The 21,981-nt window shown below is 42.6% G+C and overlaps 1 protein-coding gene across 2 annotated transcripts in view; it reads left to right on the top strand.

Moving 5' to 3' along the window:
* Positions 1 to 21,981, top strand: part of LOC307111330 (histone-arginine methyltransferase CARM1-like) — a 223,134-nt gene that overhangs the window by 99,394 nt on the left and 101,759 nt on the right. For both annotated transcript variants that reach the window (XM_079791136.1, XM_079791137.1), the window contains exons 3-4: positions 18,696 to 18,802; positions 19,277 to 19,381. In XM_079791136.1, the coding sequence (XP_079647262.1) occupies positions 18,696 to 18,802; positions 19,277 to 19,381 (212 nt within the window). The remainder of the gene's footprint in view (positions 1 to 18,695; positions 18,803 to 19,276; positions 19,382 to 21,981) is intronic.

The raw sequence follows: 21,981 nt of genomic DNA, 5'->3' as shown, positions 1-21,981 counted from the left end.
TGTGTAATAGCAGTCCGAGGGTTTGAACCAGGTCCCGTGGGGCTGTGCACAGCCACTTACACCACAGGGGCCACATTGTTTCAGCCAAGACTTTCTCAAGGCCCCAGACTGGGTACATTGTGGTTCTGCCAGGCCCTCATCCTTGACTTCTATCGCCTTTCCCTCTCACCTGCTTCTGCCATACTGAGATAAAAGAGTTTATCCTGTGTATGACTTTGTCCAACCAACGCTTAGCCAGCAGGCGCTGTACAGGCTCGAGACACGGAAATCAGCGAGCCCCAGTTGCTTTCCTCCAGGAGCTTATACTCTAGAGCAGCGTCCACCAAGAGAAATACACTGCGAGCCACAAAGCAAGCCACGCGTGGCCATTTAAAAAATATATACCTATGTATACAATGTTTTAGTTAAAAACACATAAAACATAAAATTCACCATCTTCACCAGTTTTTAAGTGGACAGTTTGGTGGTATTAAGTACATTCATATTATTGTGCAACCATCCCCAGTACCCATCTCCAGAACTCATTCCACATATGGAATTTTAAGTTGACCAGTAAACACATTTTTAAAGCCAAAATAAACAGATTAAATTCATTTTAATTAAATAGTTTTAACTCAGTAAATCCAAAATGTTATAATTTAAACATGGAATAAGTATAGGAAGTATTAATGAGCTATTTTACATTTGTTTTTTGGACTATGATTTGAAACATCTAAACATGGACTAGCCACATGTCAAGGACTCCAATGCATATGTGGCTAGTGGCTGTTGGGACTGCACAGAGCAGGTCTCTAGGGAAAGATAAAGGCATGGACTGATTATCTCAAGGTAATACGGAGAGTGATGGGATGAAATGTCCATGGGACATTGTGGGAGACAACCAAGGGACACAGCTCAACGTGGAGTGCTTGGGAGGCTTCCAGAAGAAGATACCTGGTTGGGCAAAGAAGAGTGAAAAAGACTAGATCCAAGGTACCGAGGCCCGCCATCCAAGGAACTACCAGCAGTTCTCTGTGGTGAACACAAAGCGCAAGCCAGTGGGGAGTGGGAGGAGATGTGGCTTCTCAGGCACAATGGGGCCCAATCATGAAGGGCCTTGGATGGGAGCCAAAGAGCGTGGATTGTATTTGCATGACCCTCTGCAGCTTTACAACATCCTTTTAAATACATTCGATTATTTGGAAACAACAGTATCAGCCCTCAAGCATTTGTGTCCAAGACTACTAATTGCCTCCTCAGCTAGTCTCTCCTTCCATATTATAAGAAGCCCTATATTATTAGGGGTAGCAAAACGTGTAGCTAAAATGTGCACCTCCCAGCCGGTTATGCAAATAAAGATGACAGCTGAAGTTGTTGGATAGGATTTCTTGGAAATCGTCTTAACAACAGCGGATTCAGATAAGAAGCATGCCATTCATCCGTGTCCCTTTCAGCTTCTTGCTGCCTGGAGTGTAGACATGATTGCTGGAGCTGCTGCAGTCACTGGGTGACTGTGAGGACCCTGTGTATACTCTAAGCACATCAGAGGAGAAGGGTACATGGTTCCTCTGTCCATACAACTGTGGGCCTGCTGCACCAGCCCTGATCTGCCTAATTCAGAACTTGTTTTATGTGAGAAAAAAATACTCTCACTTAAGTCACCATTTTTTGTCTTCTTTTATTATATGCAAACAAACCTAATTTTGAGTCATCTAGGGTACATAACCCATAAATTAACTCTTTCAGTTCATTTTGCAAAGGAGTTTACGAAGGATCTGAAAAATTAAGTGATCATGCAGGGAACAGTGTCAGAGAGGAACCTCAAGCCTGGGGATGCTGGCCCCAAGGCCTGTGCTTTATTTATTGTATCTTTTTGTTTTTCAAGGATGTGGGTGCTGCTACCTCCCCCTTCCTGCTGCCGCACATTTTCAGGGTAGCTGTCGTACAGGTTACAGTTAGTGGCAACCTGTATGGAATATCTAGTAAGAACTTTGTCCCAGCCCCTACCTGGACAGTGGTGTCCTTTGCCTCAACCATCTGGCAGGAGACCCATAAAACACAGGGGCAAGCCGTGGCCATCTCCTCCCCTCTTCCTTGCCTTTAGGGCTCCCTCTGGCTGCTTCCACTGGGTTTTCCTGGCTGTGCAACCAGTCCCTCCTCAGCTGCACATACAGGATTGTACAGGCATCCGGCTTACCCCCTCCCTTCCTGCTGTGTGCCTCCTGGCTATGTCACTGCTCAATTAGCATCCCCAGCACAGGGTGGTGATGCTCAAATCTGTCAAATCTGCAACTTGTTGGCATCTCTACAGAGAGCTCAGCAGGAGAGGAGGTTGCTGACTCAAGGCTAAATGGGATTTTCATATCATCTGCAGAGCTCAGTCATCCGCAAGATCCTCATTACTTGCAAGTGGGCCAGATCAATCAATGGTTTATTGAGCATCCTCACTGACCTTCAGAGCTACCGCCAGCAGATGGGCCTGAGCCAAGTGCCTTGTACCCGCCTCACTGGTTCCAGGTGTGGCCAGGTGGTAGCCAGGGCCTTCAGGCCGAGGTGCTTTCAAGCCAACCTGATACTCATCACTCCGCACTTTCTCTGACTGGTGTGCCCGTTTGCCTGCACAGCTGGGCAGAGAAGTGTGTCTGCTTCTTAGCTGTGTACCTAGAGATGGGTGAGTAAACTTTTCCCATCAAGGGCCAGCTAGTAAATGTTTTAGGCTTCACGAGCCATATACGGCCTTGTCATGACTACTCAACTCTGCCATTATGGCATGCAAGCAGCAGGGACAAAATATAAAAGAACGAGCGTGGCTGCACTCCAATAAAACTTAATTTTTGGACACTGACACTTGAGTTTCATATAATTTTCATTTGTTGTAAAATATTATCCTTGCTTTGATTTTTTTTAAAAAAACTATGTGAGACTATAAAAAACTATCCTTAGCTTGTAAGCTGCACACAAACCAGGTCAAAGGCTGGATTTGGCCCATGGGTGCTGGTTTGCCAACCTCTGATCTAGAGGCAGGTTTATATGTTACTTAAAAACAGGAGGTGGAGTGCTGTTGTTGTTGTTGTTGTTTTTAGGTATAAATCCTGATGCTGTCACCAGTCAAGTGTGTAACGTAACAACAGCTATTTCCTCTTTCTAAGGTTCAGTTTCCTCATTGTGAAATGGAGATCATTCCAGTACACACTGCAGAGGACTGCTGGTGGACTGAATGAGATAATGGATGTAATGTAGGTAGCCCAGCACACTCTTGCATGTCCACGATGGGCCCAGTGCTGGGAGAGCCACAAATGAACCAGACACGGTTGCCCTCTCCGGGGGCATGGCGGCTAGCAGGGAGCTGGCTGTGTGCCCCAGTAACTGTCACACACAGGGCACAGTGGTCATAGCTGTAAGAGAGGCGCAGCAGGGACAGTCTGTCATCTTGATGTTTGCAGTGCAGCTTCGGGGGTTTTGAAATGCTCAGGGTGTTCGCTCAAAGGAAAAGCAGCCCTCCTGGGACCCCTCCCGAGGCCAATCCCGTGCACCTCTGTGAGCACCTGCCGCCCACCGCGGCTCTGGGGCTTTGGAAGTCTAGCTTCCCCATCAGCCTTGCAGCACCTCTGTTCACATTCCTCAGCAGCCACAGAGGGAGGGAGAGCTCCCACTGTCCATCGCTGCAATGTAACCCAGTTGAGCTATGGCCAATATCACCTTGTCGTTGGTGAATGTCTATTAAATGGAAGTCATTCTAATACAGTGTGCCCAGTTTGTCAATAAGTCGTTTGCAAGCAAGGTCAGATATATGGTAATTGATGCTTTTTTTGTGTGTTTGCATTATTTTAACTTCCACTTAAAAACCCATCTTACCTTTTCCTCCTTGTAAGATTACTTGTTCTGCCTAATCTGGCTACTAACTAGCATCTTAACTGGGCTTATCACCTTGGGGGCCATCTAGGCTATATTCCTTCGTTGTGGAATTCCTTTAACTCAGCGCTTAAAGGCAGAAGGTAAGAAGGCAACTCATTGTGAATAACTGGATGTAATGTAGGTAGGCCATATGGTTTTACTGTCATCCAGTATTCTAAACTGTTTTCTTTTATATAATGTAGGAATCAGACACGCTTCTGAGACTGTTAATAATAAATAGTGATATTCAGCTGATCTCATCTCCAGAAAGAAATGGTAAACTCCTTAGCAACAGTCAGTCATGATCCTTTTCAGTTTGTTCCCTGAAATCTTTCCGGATCTACATCACCCGTGCACCCTGTGCGTCCCATGTTGCTCGAGCCAGTGCGGTTCCACGCCAAGTTGGTCGCTCACACCCTTGAATCAGGTCTCCCTTACCAATTGCAGAGCTTTCTCTGTGTCTTGGACTGCACTTCCTCAAGTTGGAGCTTTTACCGTGGTGGTCTTCCCATTCTTCCTTTTTGCAAACCCTTTAGGAGGACCCTTTTCTTCCAGCACACTTAAAACGCCCGCTGCAGCTGCCGGCTCCTTGGGAATTACTTCTCTCTCCGTTGCACTGTTACAGCTTCTTTCTGCTTGGTCCACCCTTTGATGTGCCTTCTGCTCTGACAGCAGGAAGGGTTTTTGAGGTTATTTTAGAATTTTGAAGTCTGAAAGGAACTTGCAAGTTGGGTGTGACGTGGGAAGCTTGCCTGTGCAGGGCCGCTATGCAAGACAATTCCAGACAACGCCGCTGTCTTCATAGTCTATGTGAGCGTTTTGTGCAGTGCACACCTGCATGGCAATACTCAGCTACCCTGGCCCAGTGGACAGGACTCACTGAGCTGTGATGTGTACTCTGTCTGATGCTGCCTTTTTCCAGGGGAGGGGGAGGATATGAAGGAGGACGAGGAGGATGAAGAGAGAATAGCAGTACTTTTGTGGAGCTTCTTTGGTGCTGGGCACTCTTCTAAGCACGTTACATATATTAACACTTAATTACTAAGTAGGGGATTTTAAAATTATTCATTGTAGTAGACTGGCTCCTACAGTGTTCCAGTCCCTGACCTGGACAGTGCAGAACAGATCGGAGACAGACTCCCTTCCCTCATACAGGTGGCTGCCGAATGCATTTTGATGGAACTACTAAAAAAAAGGCACCGATGATATCCATAGCAGGACCACAGCAAAGAAAATTGCTAAAATTGCCATCAGACCCGCCTCATAAACCCACAGACTGCCTGTTGCATGAGATGATAAATCCAACTTCGCATTTAACGTTCCATCGCCAAGCAATGGCCTTTCAGTTCAGTTTTAATATTTTCTCTGTAACTCCTTGTCTCTGCCCCTTCACACTGGAAAGCCAGGCCACTTCCAAGCCTGCAGAGACTCAGAAATCTCCCTGCTGGGAGCTTCGCTTCAGGCCCTTACCCTCCTCCTTCCGCGCTGCCTGTCCAAATTCCTCCTACCTCCAGCCCACCGTTCCCCTGCTGTAAGCACAGGCTCCCCTGGTGGAGTGAATTTGAATGCAGATTATCCTACATCATTTTATATGTAACAATGCAGTGCTTTGTAGGGTGTGTGTGTGTGTGTAGTCACATATTTCTAATTTTGTCTCCAACCCCCTCCACAGCCCCGGTCTGCGCTTTGCACACCACAGGTGATCAATAAATGCTTTTTAATAAGGAACTGACTCACCGCCAGCACTCAGGCCCCCTCGGCGCAGGCTGTTCAGAGGCATGCAGCCTTCCAAGAAAAGCTGGCTTCCTTGCCTTCCTTCCACAGTGCTGGTGTGACGTTCAGTGCTAGACCTTCAGAGAGAAAACTCAGAAAGGGCCATCCTACCCCTCGTCACTGCGAAGGGAACAGATCCCCCGTGGAGAGGAGCCCAAGGGGCCACTTGGATAAAATTCGCACCTACATCTACTCATTTTCGTTTAGCAAAATAATTTCCAACCTGAGCTAACACTGAGTACTTACTATATTTTATATACAGGAGTAAGCAAAAGTAGGTGTACAGTTATTCATATAGAAAAGGACATGCAGGTTATGAGTATTACAATAGCTTTATTGACTCTGGTGTTCCATGCACTCACAACTACAAACCTACTTTTGCCCACCCCTGTATGTGTGTGTGTATGTTTGTGTATACACACACACCACCACCACCACAACAACCTAGAATAATAGATAACTAATATTCAAAGAAACATCTCCAAAGAAGGAAATTCTGCAGTTACACCCAGAGAACCCGTTGCTGTCATGATTTTGTAACATTTGGAATCAAAAACATTTTCCTGTCTAGCCAATCCTTCTGGCGGTAGTGAAGTCATTTCTCTGTTACTTACGTTACATTATGTTACATGTTAATTTTATCTTTGCTCCTTTTCTTCCCAGCCATCCCCAATTAGTACATAGACAGCATCTTCCAATGTAGAACATGCCACTCAAGGATTTCCTATGTTTTAGAATTTCCCACCTTCTGGAATGCAGATACTGGCATCGGAATGAACATTGGCCTTGCTAATTTGACTCGGAGGAAACCATCTGTATCTCTTCTTCATCTGTACAGTGGAGACCATCATACCCCTTGGCAGTGGGGATTGAATGTAGTGATGCCATAAATGTGAAAACATTGTCAAATGGAGCAGTCCCTAAACGTGTGCTTGCTTTTTAACCATGGCTGAGACTAGTAGCAGGAAGCGTCTCTCTGCTGTGCTCCCGATTGCTCTTTTGTGTTTCTCTCCCCTCATGCTCTGTCCCCCAGCCTCCTCCTCTTCACTTTGCTTCCTGGGCAGCTGCTACTGTGAAGACATTGCAGCTGCCATCTGCTTTCAGCATATGGGACCAACTCTGTTGCTTCCAAAGTTCTGGTATTTGCTGCTCAGAGCAGGGCGGGTTATTGTGTAGAAAGTGAGGCAGAACATTGCAGAACGATTTAGCCAGTGTTTGTCAAGTCTTCCTATAGGCATGATGGAATTAATAAATCCATCTTTTTATTTATCATTCATCCATGCATGCATCTGCCAACATTTCCCACTGAGAACTTGAGTTTCCACACACACTTATACGAGTTCAGGGAAAATATAGAAAGCACAGAAGACTGGGGCCAAGAGGAAATTAAAGCACAACTATTACTCCCAAGCCATGGTTTTGGCTCTGAGAACCCTGGCACCCACACAGAAGTGGAAACACTATTGATGAACAAATTTCCCAGTGTCCATGAGGGGACAGTGGCAAGTAAGCAGAATATGTCAGGCAAAGCTTCTCTTGGCATTTAGCTCCGAAGAAAAATTTTCAAGCGGGTTCCTAATAAGATTTGGAATACCCTTCATACCAGAGTCTCAGGGTTCTAAACCCAACACTCATTTTAGAGCTGGGTGTCGTTAAAGCTTCAGGTAAGGCACGCATATGAAAAGAACTGCTGGTTGTAGCTATGAAAACATTGAATGATAACCAAAAGCCCTGGATTTACTTCTCTTGACTTTAGGGCCATGTTATCCACTCTTTCATAGGAGGATGGTGCAGATGGATGTCAATCGGGAAGCATGCATTCAACTATTGCTGAATGCATTGGTTGCCTGTAATAGAAGTAAATGGCTGGGTCGGTGTGTTAGGGGGTGATGATAATGCAGTGCAGTGCAGTGAGCATGCGTTCTGAGGGGAATTGGTCTTCAGCTGTAGATATCACACTTCTGAGTCTCGGGCCTAGATCATCCGTAATTACAGGGCAGGGATAGGGAGGTGGGTGGTCTAATAAAAGCTCACCTTCACAGCTGAAATCACACTGTAGGTCGGTCAGCAGTACCATATCCATATGAAAATAGGTGGTTTGGGAATGACAGTGACTAATTCACAGGATTTACCTCACAGCTCTAGAATTTGAACTTGCCCTAATGAGTGTTGGCACAGAATAGGCAGATAAACGCATTGCCATGAAACCCAACAACTTCTCTGGTAAGTTTAACGTGACACAATTGATTTAAAAATAGCATGATAAAGTGTGTTTGCCATTTTCCTTAGCGTTTATGATTACATGGTGCTTAGAAATCGAAGGGACGTAATTGAGACTTTAAGTTGCAGGCTTGCTCTCCACTAAGTTTTGTAATGGAGCGTAGGGGATATGGGAGCACAGACTCAGCCTCCTACAGTGTCCAGGCAGGTCATGAAAATGCATGAAGTGGGCAGCAAATAAGAGAGAATGGTGGCAGCAGCCACTCCTCTGGTGCTGATGATCACCACAGAGAAATTCAGAGCCAGGGCTATAACGCTGCACAATTTTTGCCAGAAATTCGCCCTTCCTGTGAGTTGTTTCTGATTTCTAAGACACATGATGGTCAAATTTTTAAATGCCTGTGGGCTGGATTTAGTCTCTGCTCAGTCATTGCGAACCTAGTGGAGCAGCTATATAAATGTGAAAGAGAAAACGAGAGAAGAACAACGAGGTTGAGCTAAGAAGACACCTGTACGTCCATGTACTTAGACAATTATAGAGTCACATCATTGAGCAAACTGTAGTAGGTGCATTTTGACTTCTTAAAAATTAAGACAAGATCAATTTCTTGAAAGGCGGCACGCTATGCAGTTACTGCTGTTAAATCCGTGTTTGAGTGGGAAGGGAGCTAGTTCTTCAAAGTGTATTGCAAAACCAAAAGGTGCTACTTGTCATCTGAACGGCTCTTCTTATATGACTTGAAATCTCAAGTCTGCCAGGTACAATGTACAGTCTTTATTTTGCCTTGCAACAGGCACAAAATTTCTCTGCTGAGTTTATAAGTATTTTTGTCTTATTCGCTTTCAGTTCATATATAAAGAGGAAAGCCCAGACAGATTTCTATATGTATTATGCTCAATTTTCACTTGACAAAATGAAGTGTCCAAACATTATGTACTGATAGTACAGGTTGCTAGTTCAATTTTTTTAAGATTAATGTTAGGTTGTATTAATGCTTACCCCAAGTTAGGGCGTGTTTTGGAAATGTAGGGAGTAGGGCATAGACAGCCATAGAAACATTGATTTAAGCTGTTAAACTACATTTAAAAAACTCTGTAAATCTAATCAGATTGGGAATGTGCCACCTGTTTGTTGTTCACCTGTGCTGCTTTGCTTGCTGGGAGGCATGCAGGGGCCTTGGGGAGCCACGAGCACTAATTGAATAATGGCCTATGCTGCCACATAAACAAATTAACCCCTCTGTGAATATATGCTAAATGCTCCAGAAGGTGCATTCTGGCGTCACTTAATGAACTGAGATACCATTTGTCTTTCTACAAGTCTGGTGACCTTCAAGTGCCAGCTGGCTTTGTGGGATTCAGTCTTGATCCTAAGTGATGTAAGCATTGGAGGGTCTTCACTCTAATAGTTTTAAAACACAATTGTAGAAATGAGCCCAATTGCAAATTGACTGATTCACCTCTAGAGTAAAGTATTGTGTAGATCAAATAAATCAATAAGTAAATAACCACTTGAAGTAAGTACAACATAAAAGTTGTTAGTAAAACCGAAAACCAAACCCAATCGAAACCAAAACACAAACCTCTCAGTAAACTGGCAGCGAGTCAGAGGGGGGAAAATAATGTTGTAAAGAGAGGGAATTTCTGTTCAAGTCAAGGCTATCTATACAAAGTAGCTCAAGTTCAAAAGGGGAAGTTACTGTAAGGAAACGTCTCATGGCATTTGAGGAGCAGAGAGTCCCAGAACCATTGTGGGGAAGCCTGTATCCCTTGCATGGTCTCCCCCATCTTCATCTTTCTTTCTCATCTCTCTCTCTCAGGTGCCTCTTCCTCTTGTATTTGACCCAGCATGCTCCCTCCCCCAAGACTGCATTTCTTTATAGCTAGGATGACTCAATTATTTGTCATCCAAAGCAGGCCTCTTTTGAGTGTGAAAGGGAACACGGTCAATAATTTCTCCAGGATAGCAGGCATAAATTGGGCAAAATAAGAAGTAGATTCACACACACCCCTTTCGAGCCCTAGAACCGGTCTCTGTTCATTATAGTGTCTGGGTTTCCTGGTTCAGGCTGTGCTACCCTTTGATCAGTGCTCATCCTTACTCACCTACCGGATGGACTATGGGGTCCAATAGTATAAACAGAGCATCAGGAGCTGTGAGCAGGGCCAAATACACTTAGGGAGTGTGGACAGGAAAATAAAGCTGGTAATTGTGGCAGTATCAGAGATTCAACATGCTACAGAACCAGAAATGCTAGATCAGTGGCTTTGTAGTGGTCTTTCACAGTAACAGCCTGCTGCTGGGAGCAAAACCTGCATTTAGGCTGGCCCAAGCTCAGGGGTCAAAAGCCAAGAATCTGAATGTCTGTTTTCCATGCCTCACGATCCCCTGAAGCACAGTTTTTCCAACTCTCACTTCCCCTGTTTCACCTTAGTCTATAATGCTTCTACCTCTCATTCAGGGGTGGTCTGCTATGGCTTTGGCCTGTCTTTAATCTACTCACCTTTCTTCAGATATCAGAAGCTCAGTTTTCCTTTGGATTTTGATAGGGCTGACTCAAGTCTCCTCAATTGCCATTGATCCCTGGCTATAGCAATTGATTCGGACATGGGTCTTTAGCTTGGTTCAATGAGACTTAACCTGGGGCTTTTGTTGGAACATTTTGGAAGGACGGAGCTTCCTGAGCTGGTAATAGTGTAGTTCTGGAAATGCTGACAGTCATCTTGTCCTGTGAGGAGGGAAGCCTGCTTGAGCATGAAGTTAAAAGGGAGAAATAGAGAGCAAGAAAGAGACATATAGAGATAGAAATAGTAAGAGAGTGGGGGAGGGGGAGGAAGGGGCCGGAGTTGGGTGGGGGCGGAGAGAAGGGAAGGGAAGGAAAATCTTAACAATATCATTCTCGAACTCCTGGACACAGACATTCTTAAAAATAAAATTTTAATACTGGATTTTTTCAATTTTGTGTGTCATAAAGTTCCTATCTCTGTTAAATTTAGTTGAGTTTCCACCACTTGCCAACAGTCGTTTTCACTGATATGGTTTCCTTAAAACCTTGTTCCTGCTCTGGCTCAGTCACTCCTCTGGCCAAGGCTGAGCCCTGATGCTGGTGCTTATTGGAGACTGCACAGTTCTTGGATCTTGCGCTTGCATGGTTGGTGGGTGGAGCATCAGGGCCAGTGCACTAAGATCCCACAGGGATCAGAGACCTGGCTCAGTATTTAAGCATATGAATAATCTGTCCTTACTTTCATAAATGTTTTAGGTCACTGCCAGTCATCTCAATAAGTGTTTAACTGGTTTTTAAGACATGCATAAAAATTGCCTTTGAAATTTGACAAGATCCATGGCCCATTTGTTTTGCATAAAATTCTTGACATTTAGAGGTGTGACAAATACACAAAATAGTTCCCGGTGGTCTTTCCCAGAGCTTTGTAGTAATACAGTGATTTTCAACTAGTAGACTCCAAGAATTTTTAAAACATGCCATCTAACCCCAGGGGCACTGATCTCTTTTCCTTTAGATTGACAAATGAAAAAATTACAACAGCCAACACAACAATAGCCATCTGGTGTGAATGAATCAAAATTATATCTGATTTTGTTGTCAGATCGGTAAGAAATATATATTTTTTGGTGTGCCACAGAATTTTATTAATTAGTTTATGTGTGCCGTGAGACAAAAAAGGTTGAAAATTGCTGTACTAAATGTTTTGATTACACAAAAATAATGTTAGGTAAGTGTTAATATAGATTACAAATTATAGGTTTGGTTGCTAATTGTAAGGCTTTGAGAGAAGCTAAAAGCCAAAAAATGTATTCATTTTCTTAGAGCTTATAAGTACTTTTGTTTTAAAAGGTTGATTTGACAATTGCTTTCAAGGAATGAGGACCTTTTTTTTTTTAAAGGAGATAAAAGCAATAAAAGAAAAAATTAGCTTGAAGTCCATTATTCTAGTTTTCTCATGTAAGCAATAGAAATATACAGTGTCATAAAAATGCTATTTTGGGCACTTGGAGAATCTACCTTGTTTCTAAATGAAGCCTATATATGCTTATATGAGGCCCTTCTTAGGGTCACCTTTATGTTGAATTTTACTCAACAGCAGAGTCCCCTGTAAGTATTTAGGGTTAAAATGTATTCATTTTTCGGTCCTGTTTCACCTCCCACCACCTGAGACTGCTTTGCCTTTCTCTGGAAATATGCATGTATACACACACACACACACACAGTATATGAAAATTTCCTAAAATTAAGTTTGCATTTATATAACTGTGGGAGTTGGGATGAAGAAGGTATGGAAACTTTATTATGTAAACATTATGTTCTTCCTTGTTAAGACAGAGAGAGAAAGAGAAGCATAGTATTACTGTGATTTAGGAGTTCAGATAGTGAATAGAATTTGACTTAATATACATCAGAGACCAACGATATTTGGTTCTGCCAGTGATACCTAACTAGAAGAAATTTTTGATTAATTAAATGTCTCTAAAAGATAGAGCAACTGAGCCCTGGCTGGGTCGCTCAGTTGGCTGGAGCATCGTCCAGTACGCCAAAATGTTTGTGGGTTCGATTCTAGGTCAGGGCACATGCAGGAGGCAACCAGTCAGCGTTTCTCTCTCACCTCTCTCTCTCTCTCTCGCTCTCTCTCTCTCTCTCTCTCCTGCTCTCCCGTCCTTTTTCTCTAAAATCAATAAAAACATATTCTTAGGTGAGGATTAAAAAATAAAATAATAAAAGTAGATAATTGCTGTGGGAGAACTGGACCAGTCAGGAAGTGAGAGTGGACAGGTATACAGTAATAATAATAATAATAATAATAATAATAATAATAATAAAAAACGTACATAGGAAAGGGGAAAATAGAAAGAATGTTTTCATCCACTCATTCATTCAGTGATATTTATTGGACACTTCTACGTGCCAGGTATCATAGTAACCACTAAGATTAAATGGTAAGTCTTTTTACCCTCATAAACTCTACATTTCATTGGCTAACACAGAAAAAACTAAGCATTTAGACAAATATAATAGTAATTATTCTGTCATATGTTGTGCAGAGAAGTAATAAGGGGCTGATGGAGACAAGATCCTCAGCAGCTGCTGGCATGACACCCATCCTGCTTGAATGATGCCCTGAGATAGCATGCTGTTTCTCCAGCTCTGACCAGAGAGGAGATGTGGGGGTCGATGCAGTCTATCCTGAGCCATATCCATTCCAAGAGGAAAGCACCCAGACATGAAACCAAGGGAAGGAGAGCTGAATGGGGGCACGTGGTCAATATTGTTCTCCTTTTTGTATGCTAACCACAGGAAAATAGGTAGCTTCCTCAGGAGCCCAGGAAAAAGAGCTTAATTTGCAAACTTCAGCTGATTGGACTAGAGATAATTAAAATGGGCTTTCTGTAAATTATAGTCCAGAAGCAGTTCTGCAACAATGTCTAGAGTTTGAGGTATTATTTTTTAAAAATCTACATCATGATGATCATATTGTCAGTTGTGGATTTCCCGGTATAATTTTGGGACATGTGGCCAGAACAGCTGAGGTAGTCAGACAGGTATTACCCTTCCTTGGCACAAAAAGATGCTGGTATCTAGGTAAGTAAACATTTTATGTAAAGCACCACAGACAGTACCACTTGTAAATAGCAGCTATTTAAGAGAAGCAAGCAAACAAAAACAGATCCCTTCAATATGGTTTTTGAGGAGTAACAGAGCAGAAGGGAAATGGCGTGCCTCGGTAGTCTTTATTGATCCATGAATATAACTACATGCTAACATTGAAAAGCGACGCTTTGTCAAGAAGAAACCTAAGCCCACCCTGCAAATACAAAGGGAGGTAATCATGGCCTTGGCATGCAAGCGCCATGAGCTTGGTTAATATCGGTATGACAGAGAAGATTGCATCTAGATATTTGCAGTGAAAAATGACAAACATGATGGTTGACAGCCAGAGTGGTGGCAATGGCAGTCCCACAGGTCATCCCCTTCGATACAGTGTGGAAAAGTATGTCCTTTGCAAGGAGCTTCCATTTTACTCAAAATCCATCTGTGGCAGAGAGACTTGGCTTTTTCTAGTCACTGAGGGTGGTTCCCATCCTTGTAGACGCTGCCCTCAGACTTCTGGGAAATACCCCACAGGGATCTCTTTATTGCACAGCAGTGGTTCTGACCCATGTCCTCCCAACTTTTTTGTCCTGGGCAGCTGAAGGGGCCACTATGCAAATGTGAACATCCATTTTGACTCGCTAAGGTTCCCAACAGCTGCCATTTCTTTTCTTCCTGGGAGCCCCCCGGGCTCTACAAAATCAATGGCATCTTTCAAACAAATAGTGCCTTGAAGATCAAAAGGCTCTTCCATCCAGAAAATTGTTCTCCTTGCCAGAAGTTCTCCAGAGGCAAAATTCAAGAGCCCTTCACGCCTCTGACCAGAAGCCCCCCCCCCCCCCCCCCCCCCCCCCCCCCCCCCCCCCCCCCCCCCCCCCGGTGTGGAGAACTGAGGAAGAGAAGAAGCCGTGCTGTGTGTGCTGCATCTCCTTTTGGATTCCTCAGTGAGCACTGCCGTAGCCCGAATGCTTGCGTGCCCCCAAATTCATATATTGGAACTGAATCCCAATGTGATGGCATTTGGAGGTGGGGCCTTTGAGAGGAGATCAGCTCATGAGGGTGACTCAGTGTCCTGATGAAAGAGATGCCAGAGAGCCCCCTGGCCCCTTCCAGCATGCGAGGACCCCGCCGGACGTCGGCAGTCTACAATTGGAGGAGAGTTCTCACCAGAACCAGTGATGCTGAGACCTTGATCTCAGAGTCCAGCCTCCAAACTGTGAGAAATAAGTTTCTGTCATTTATGTCACCCCATCTATGGTACTACGCGTAGCAGCCCGAATGGACTCCGACAGCACCGTTAGTGGCTGTGTGTCAGTCCTTCTGGAGGCTGAGGGGAGGGGAGGGATCAGCAATTAAATGTCTTTTCCTTCTTAAGGTGTGTGGGGCTTTTTAAAAAAATCTTTATGTATCACGTGGAAACACACTCATTTCCTTTATGTACAGACATTTATTTAACCATTAAATGTAAGGGTAACATGTGAAGAAAACATTATTCTGGCAGTCATTGTGACAGAATTCACCACTGACAGGAGGAGTAAATGATGCTGATTCCTGGATTTGCCTAAATGCTCGGATTTCCTAAATCCCATAAATGCATCTCAAACCTGAGACCCTGATATTGGGTTTGTCAATTTGGTCCCTGTGCTGGGATTATAGAGTTGTGACTATAGTGTCTTTAATGTAATGATGTAATGTAAAGACTAGAGTGTCTTTAATGTAATATATTTTTAAATAGCAAACACAGTAGAGCTGATACATCCAAATTAGTATTTATTTTTGAAGGCTATTTATCTATTGGATGGATGCTGGTATAATACACAACTTTGTTGGGACTTCTCTTTTACATTTTCCTTTGGAGACAATTGGTGAGCCACACAAGAACACTAGCTGTGAAAAAAAAAAAAAGACTAGCTGTGTTACTTTATAGTAAAAATCTTTATGTTAAAAATCTTGCTTTTTAACAAAAAAAATTATGCTTTTCAACTTGCTTCATAGACACAGACAACAATATGGTGGTTACCAGAGGGAAAGGAATTAAGGGGGAGTAGTAGGTCAAGGTGGGTAAATGATGATGGAAGGAGACTTGACTTGGGGTGGTGAACACAAATACAATATACAAATGATGTGTTATAGAATTGCACACTGAAACATATAATTTTATTAACCAATGTCACCCCAATAAACTCAATTTAAAAAAGGCTATTTGTGGAACAAATGAATTTACTATAGGCTTTGAAAACCCAAACAACTGAGATGCCCAGGACTCAGAAAACTCACAGATTGTTGACATAAACCACTATTGGCATTCTCTGAGAGCTCACGGGGAATTGGAGAAGGCCAGAAGACTAGAACTTGGTAAACATTATCCAGGATCTTTTTTTCCCAGTATGTCTGAAAATTTCATTTCATTTTATTTTATTTTATTTTATGTTTTGCTGAGAACATATAAGTTCTCTCTTAGCAAACCTCCATTATAATGAAGTAGTCGCCATGTTATGTATTAAAACTTTATACCTTATTCATCTTATAGCTGAACATTTGTACTCCCTTTACCTCTGAACAGATGTCTCCCTATTTCCCTCATGCCCCAGCTCTTGGCAACCACTTTTCTACTCTGTTTATATGAGTTTGGCATTTAAAAAAATCCACATATAAGTGAGATTATACTGTATTTGTCTTTCTTTTTCTGGTTTATGTCACTTAGCATAATTCCCTCAATGTCCATCCGTGCTGTCTCAATAGTAGGTTTTTCTTTTTGTGGCTGAATAATATTCCTTGGGGGGAAAAATGTGTGTGTGTGTGTGTGTGTGTGTGTGTGTATGTATGTGTGTGTGTCTCTGTGTGTGTGTGTCTGTGTGTGTGTGTCTGTGTGTGTGTGTGTGTGTGTGTGACATCTCCTTTATGCATTCATCCATTTGACAGATTGACAGGCACTTGGGTTGTATCATGTCTTGGCTATTGTAAATAATACTGCAATCAACATGGGAGTGCAGATATCTCTTTGAGATAGTGATTTCATTTCCTTTGGATATATACCCAGAAGTGGGATTGGGTAATACTTTTTTTTAATTTTTTTGAGGAGCTACCATACTGATTTCCATAGTGGCTGTATCAATTTAAATTCCCAATATTAAAAAGGCTATTGCACAAGGTTTCCTTTTCTCCACATTCTTGACAATGCTTGTTATCTCTTGTCTTTTTTATGATAGCCATTCTAATAAGTGTGAGGTGATATCTCAGTGTAGTTTTGATTTGCATGCATTTCCCTGATCCATCCACAAGGGAACACTAGATGAGGAAGGGTTTATAAATTGCAGTGAGCATGTATAAGGTAGTGAAACACACTGATTGTTCAGGATGCATTGTATCTAATCTGGATGTATATTTACACCAAGAATCCCTTCCTTTATCCCTTGCAAAGTTTCTTTAGAGTAGATGGCATTCTCTTGAGCAGAATGGGCTGTGTTAGGTATGCTTACATATTTATTCTCCAGAAAGATGTTTTCAACTGCCCCCACATGGAATATTCCCAGGGCTTCAAAGGGCTGCCTCACCAATTAAATATAGGTTCCCCAAATTCATTAGACATTTACCCAAATTTAAATTTTAGGCCTATTTATTGGGTGGCTGCTATGTTAGTACCATGTTTTGAAGAGGTAAATAAGGTTGGAACCCCTAAATCGATATCTCTCTCTCTCTCTCTCTCTCTCTCTCTCTCTCTCTCTCTCTCTCTCTCTCATCACTCCCACAACCCAAAAGAGCATATTAAAATTTTAACAATGAATAATAGCTTGTGTAATGAGATTTTTATTCTTGTGTTGGTTTTATAATTATTTTAAAATCATTATTTTCATTCTCTCCTTTATAAGGGTGCAAATGCAAAAGATAAAGATGAGACAGAAATTTTCAAATGGAGATAAAGTTTTAGCCAGAGAAGCATGCCCTAAAAGAGTTTGATTTAGAGAGAGAGATGGGTATCTTAAAAAATTGATCAGTTCAGTCAAATATGAAATACAGTGGTAAGCTGGGAGAGTGAGATTAGAGCAGAGGTTCTCATCCCTAGCTACACATGGAAACTAACTTGGAGGCTTTCGAGAAAATAGAGATGCCTCGTGTCTACCCCCACAACAATGAATTAGCAGATGTAGGATGAGGGGTCAGCATCCAGATTTTAAAAATTATTCCCAGGTGATTCTGATCTATAGCTAAGTATTGAGGGCCACTGTCTTACAGCAACTAAGTTCTGCCTATGGGTGTTCCAGAACACAGCAATAAGGAAATGTTGGTTGAACTGAATCTTGGAGGATAAATAGGAATTGGATGTCAAAAGGTAATCTGAATAGAAGAAATGGGATTCAAAGCCAAGAACCAGGCCAGGACCAGGTTGATATGGGGATTTGTAAGTGTGGAGGATGTGCGTGTGAGAGAAGAGAGGGCATGGGTACCCACTCGGGGCAGAGAATGTGGGCTGGAGGTCGTGAGAGAGAGTGCTGGGCACTCGGGACCCATGTGGGCTGTAAGGGGAAGATCTGGTCACAACGCCAGGTGGAGACAGAAGAGGCCACAGGCAGTGAAGGCCACAGGGCAGGATTTGAGAGTCATTTTTAAGGCAGAAGTCACCAAATTTGACAACTATACATGCTGTGTTAGTAATATCATTTCCAAGATATTTTTGAGTCTTCACTGAAGTATTTTCCCCTCAAATAATAGAAAGCATTCTCTTATATTCACATATCTCCTATTTTGCCTTTTCTCTATATGCTTAGAGAATGCTGTAAAAAAAACCAACACAACAAACACGCCCTGTCACTATGTAACAGAATGAGGTTTACATATATATTCATTTACATGCACATATATTTTGTATTCACATATCTATTTTTTTCTGTATCATCAACAGTCACCTTCCCCAGAGCGCATTCTGAAATAAGCCTGGAAGCTGTGCGAGCACAGGAGCGAGAGAACTCAATGAGCCTCGTCTGTGTGCCCTTACGCTCTCTCACTTGACATTTGTGAATGCAAATATGTCTGACAAGTGTAAATAAGGGTGTCACACCTCGGAGTGGTACCCATTTCCACCTTGCCAATCCTCATGCGTGTGTTCCGCGATGAACGTGCTATTATAATCTTCCAGTATTTTCTGAGTTGGAATTTTGTAGAGTGCAATGGTGATTTCTGTGATTTCCAAGGCATAGACACGTATTTGCTTCTTTCTCCTTGCAGAATTCAGCGCATTTTCAAATACCTTGAAAAGGTGCCGGAATGAGAAAAAGAAATACTCAGTGTTTAACCAGCGGACAGAAGAGGCATCTGCCACACAATACTTCCAGGTCAGGGAAGTTGCCCCAAGTGGAATTGACTTGTCGCACACCTGTGAATACACCTGAACAGGGTGGTGGGTGGAGAGGAGACTATTGATACTGTACTGCAGTGGTTCTGAGAGCATGGTCCCCTGAGCAGCAACAGTAGCATCACCTGGATTGGAATCTCCACTCTGTCCACTTATCAAGTTGTCAGGACTTGGGCAATTTTCTGAGCCTCAGTTTCCTTAGCCGAGGAACATAATCCATCAGATTATTATGATGATTGGATTTGATAGTAGGATGTATGTGAAGCACTTAGAATGGTGCTTGGGAATAGAAAACTACCAAAAGATGGCAGGTATAATGTGTCTTCCAAAGCCTCAGCTACCCTGTGTGTTAGGCTAGGCCTGTCTTGACCAGGCGGCTCGTAAGAACCAGATGCTCATGCAGGTGCTGCCTCGCGGGTTGTTTACGCTCCCTCTCGCTCTCTTTTCCTTGCAGTTTTATGGCTGCATTTCCCAGCAGCAGAACATGATGCAAGATTTTGTGAGGACAGCCACTTACCACAGAGCCATCCTCCAGAACCACGTTGACTTCAGAGACAAGGTAATGCTGACTGCAGACCATTCATCGTGGTTATACCAGTAACCATGTTCAGAAGTCTTGTCAAAAACTAGAATCAAAACTAAGCTTTGATAGAATTATCATATGACCCCAAAATTCCATTCCTAACTAGTATATACCCCCCAAATTGAAAGCAGATATTTAATCAACTGTATGTACATGAATCGTAAGCAGCACTACTCACAATAGCCCAAAAGTGAAAACAGTCCAAATGCTTATCAACTTACGAGTAGATAAACAAAATATGGTGTAACCATACAGTAGAATATTACTTACATTTCTGTTATCCATGAAAAGGAATGTAATGCTGATACATGTGTCAACATGGATTGAGCCATGAAAACATGCCAAGTGAAAGAAGCCAATGACAAAAGCTCATATGATTCCATTTATAGGAAATATCCAGATTTAGCAAATCGTATAGAGAAAGCAGACTGGTAGTTCCCAGAGGCTTGGGGATGAAGAAATTGGGGGTGGCTGCTAAGTGGGTACAGGGTTGCCTTATGAGGTGACGAAAATGTCTACAAACTTGATAGAGGTGATGGTTGTACAACATAGTGAATGTACCAAATACCACTGAACTGAACCCTTTAAAATGATTCATGGTTAATTTTATGTTATGTGAATTTTACCTCAATAAAGAAATTAAGCTTTGAGTGTGGAAACTCAGGAGGCTATATGCACTGTTTTGGTGCACAGAATAGGTTAGGAGCCTAATTGATACCTAAGGACTAGCTCTTACTGTGTCGATTTACTTCCTTTTTTTTTCATGGACTCCACAAGTGCCTGCATTTATTTCCTTCACAAAATGGATCTGAATGATGACTGATTGTGAACACATAATTGTTCTCCTACCTGTGTTTGAACACAAACAAAGTGTTCAAAATACGGTACAGTTCATCTCACAGATGAGTACTGCTCAGTGGAATCAGCAGTCATAAGACCTAGTTTGATATTTTCCCCATGTGTGATCTTAGACAAAACACTAATTTCTCTGAGCTTCACAATCTCTTCCACTACCGTAGTAATTGTAGATCTGTGGCCTCTGAGATTGCAGTATTAATTCCCCAAGAAGGAGGTGGTGGAACATTGAAATAATGATCCAAATGACTCATCTTCCCTGTGTTCTCATCCACTTACAAAGTTATGTAGCTGCTGCTTTCTTCAAGAAAATGGTCTAATTTTTTTACTCCCTATCTCTGTGCTGTCCTTGTGATGTACTTTGATCAATAGAATGACAGAGGTGACATTGAGCGAGTTTCAGATCTTAGGGCTTAGAGAGCCTTGTGACGTCTGGTCTCACCTTCTTAGAACCCTGAGACCACCATACGGGGAGGAAGCCCAGTTTAGCCAAATGACGGTGGAGAGGTCACATGGAGGAGAGCTGAGGCTATCCAGACAACAGCCAGCACCAATTGCTAGACCTATGAGTGAGGCCATTTGGGACCTTCCAGTCTAACCATACCTCCAGCTAAATGCAGAAACATGAGTAAGTCCAAGCAAAACCAGCAGAGAAACTGTCCTGCCCTCCCATGAAATTGGGAGAAGTAATAAATTGCTTCCAGTTTAAGCCACTACATTGTGATGTGGTTTGTTATGCAGCAATAGCTAATTAAAGCAGAGAGATGAAGAGTGAAAAGGTTGTGATAAATAGACCTCCAGTTAGAAGTTGATTTGCCCGTGGCTTTCTTGCCTCTGCAGCTCCATTCTGATATCAAGCCCATCAGACATTTTTTGTTGTTGTTCTCATATTTTTCAATTCCAAGTTTCTATTTGGCTCTTCTTTATGCCATTTGGTTTATGACTGAGACTTTCTGTTTTTTCCATTGATTTCAGCAGTGTTCATGATTACTAGTTGGAGCTTTCTAAATAAAGGGTGCTTGAAAGTGTTTGTCAGATAATTCTAATGTCTGTGTCACTGCTGTGTTAGCATCAGTTAATTATCTTTTCCCAAGGAATTGAGATTTTCCTGATTCTTAACATGCCAGGAAATTTTGGACTGTATTATGTACATTTTCCATATTATGTTCTGAGACTCTAGGACTTCTTCAAAGCCTATGGGTAATGGATTTTTGTTTTTGGCATTCAGTAACCCTGGTTAGGTTCGGGCTGTGAGTTCTATGCCACTAGTTGCTCTTCTGAGGGCTCTGGTTCCTATGTCAGTGCAGTTTTCAAAGCCCTAGCAGTATTGTTTGGATCTGTCCCATGTGCGTGTCACCCAGTGGTCAGTATGGCACCCAAGTGGAGTTCTCAGTTTTAGTTTGCTAATTCAGGTAAAATCCATGCATGCACAGGATGAGGATAAAGCAGGGAATTTATATATAAAACAACAAAAACAAAACAACCCCACCGGTGGTTCAGTTAATTGGAGTGTTGTCCCATGCACCAAAAGGTTGTGGGTTCAATTCCTGATCAGAACACATACCTAGGTTGTGGGTTCCATCTCCGGTCGGTTGTGTACGGGAAGCAACTGATCGATGTTTCTCTCTCTCTCCTATCCTCTCTCTCTAAAATCAATAAACATATCCTCGGGTGAGGATATTTAAAAAACAACAACAACAAATGCCTTTATGGGATTGCTT

Source organism: Cnephaeus nilssonii, assembly GCF_951640355.1.
Source record: "Cnephaeus nilssonii genome assembly, chromosome: 14".
NCBI lineage: Eukaryota > Metazoa > Chordata > Mammalia > Chiroptera > Vespertilionidae > Cnephaeus > Cnephaeus nilssonii.
This window is presented reverse-complemented; position numbering and strand designations above follow the sequence as displayed.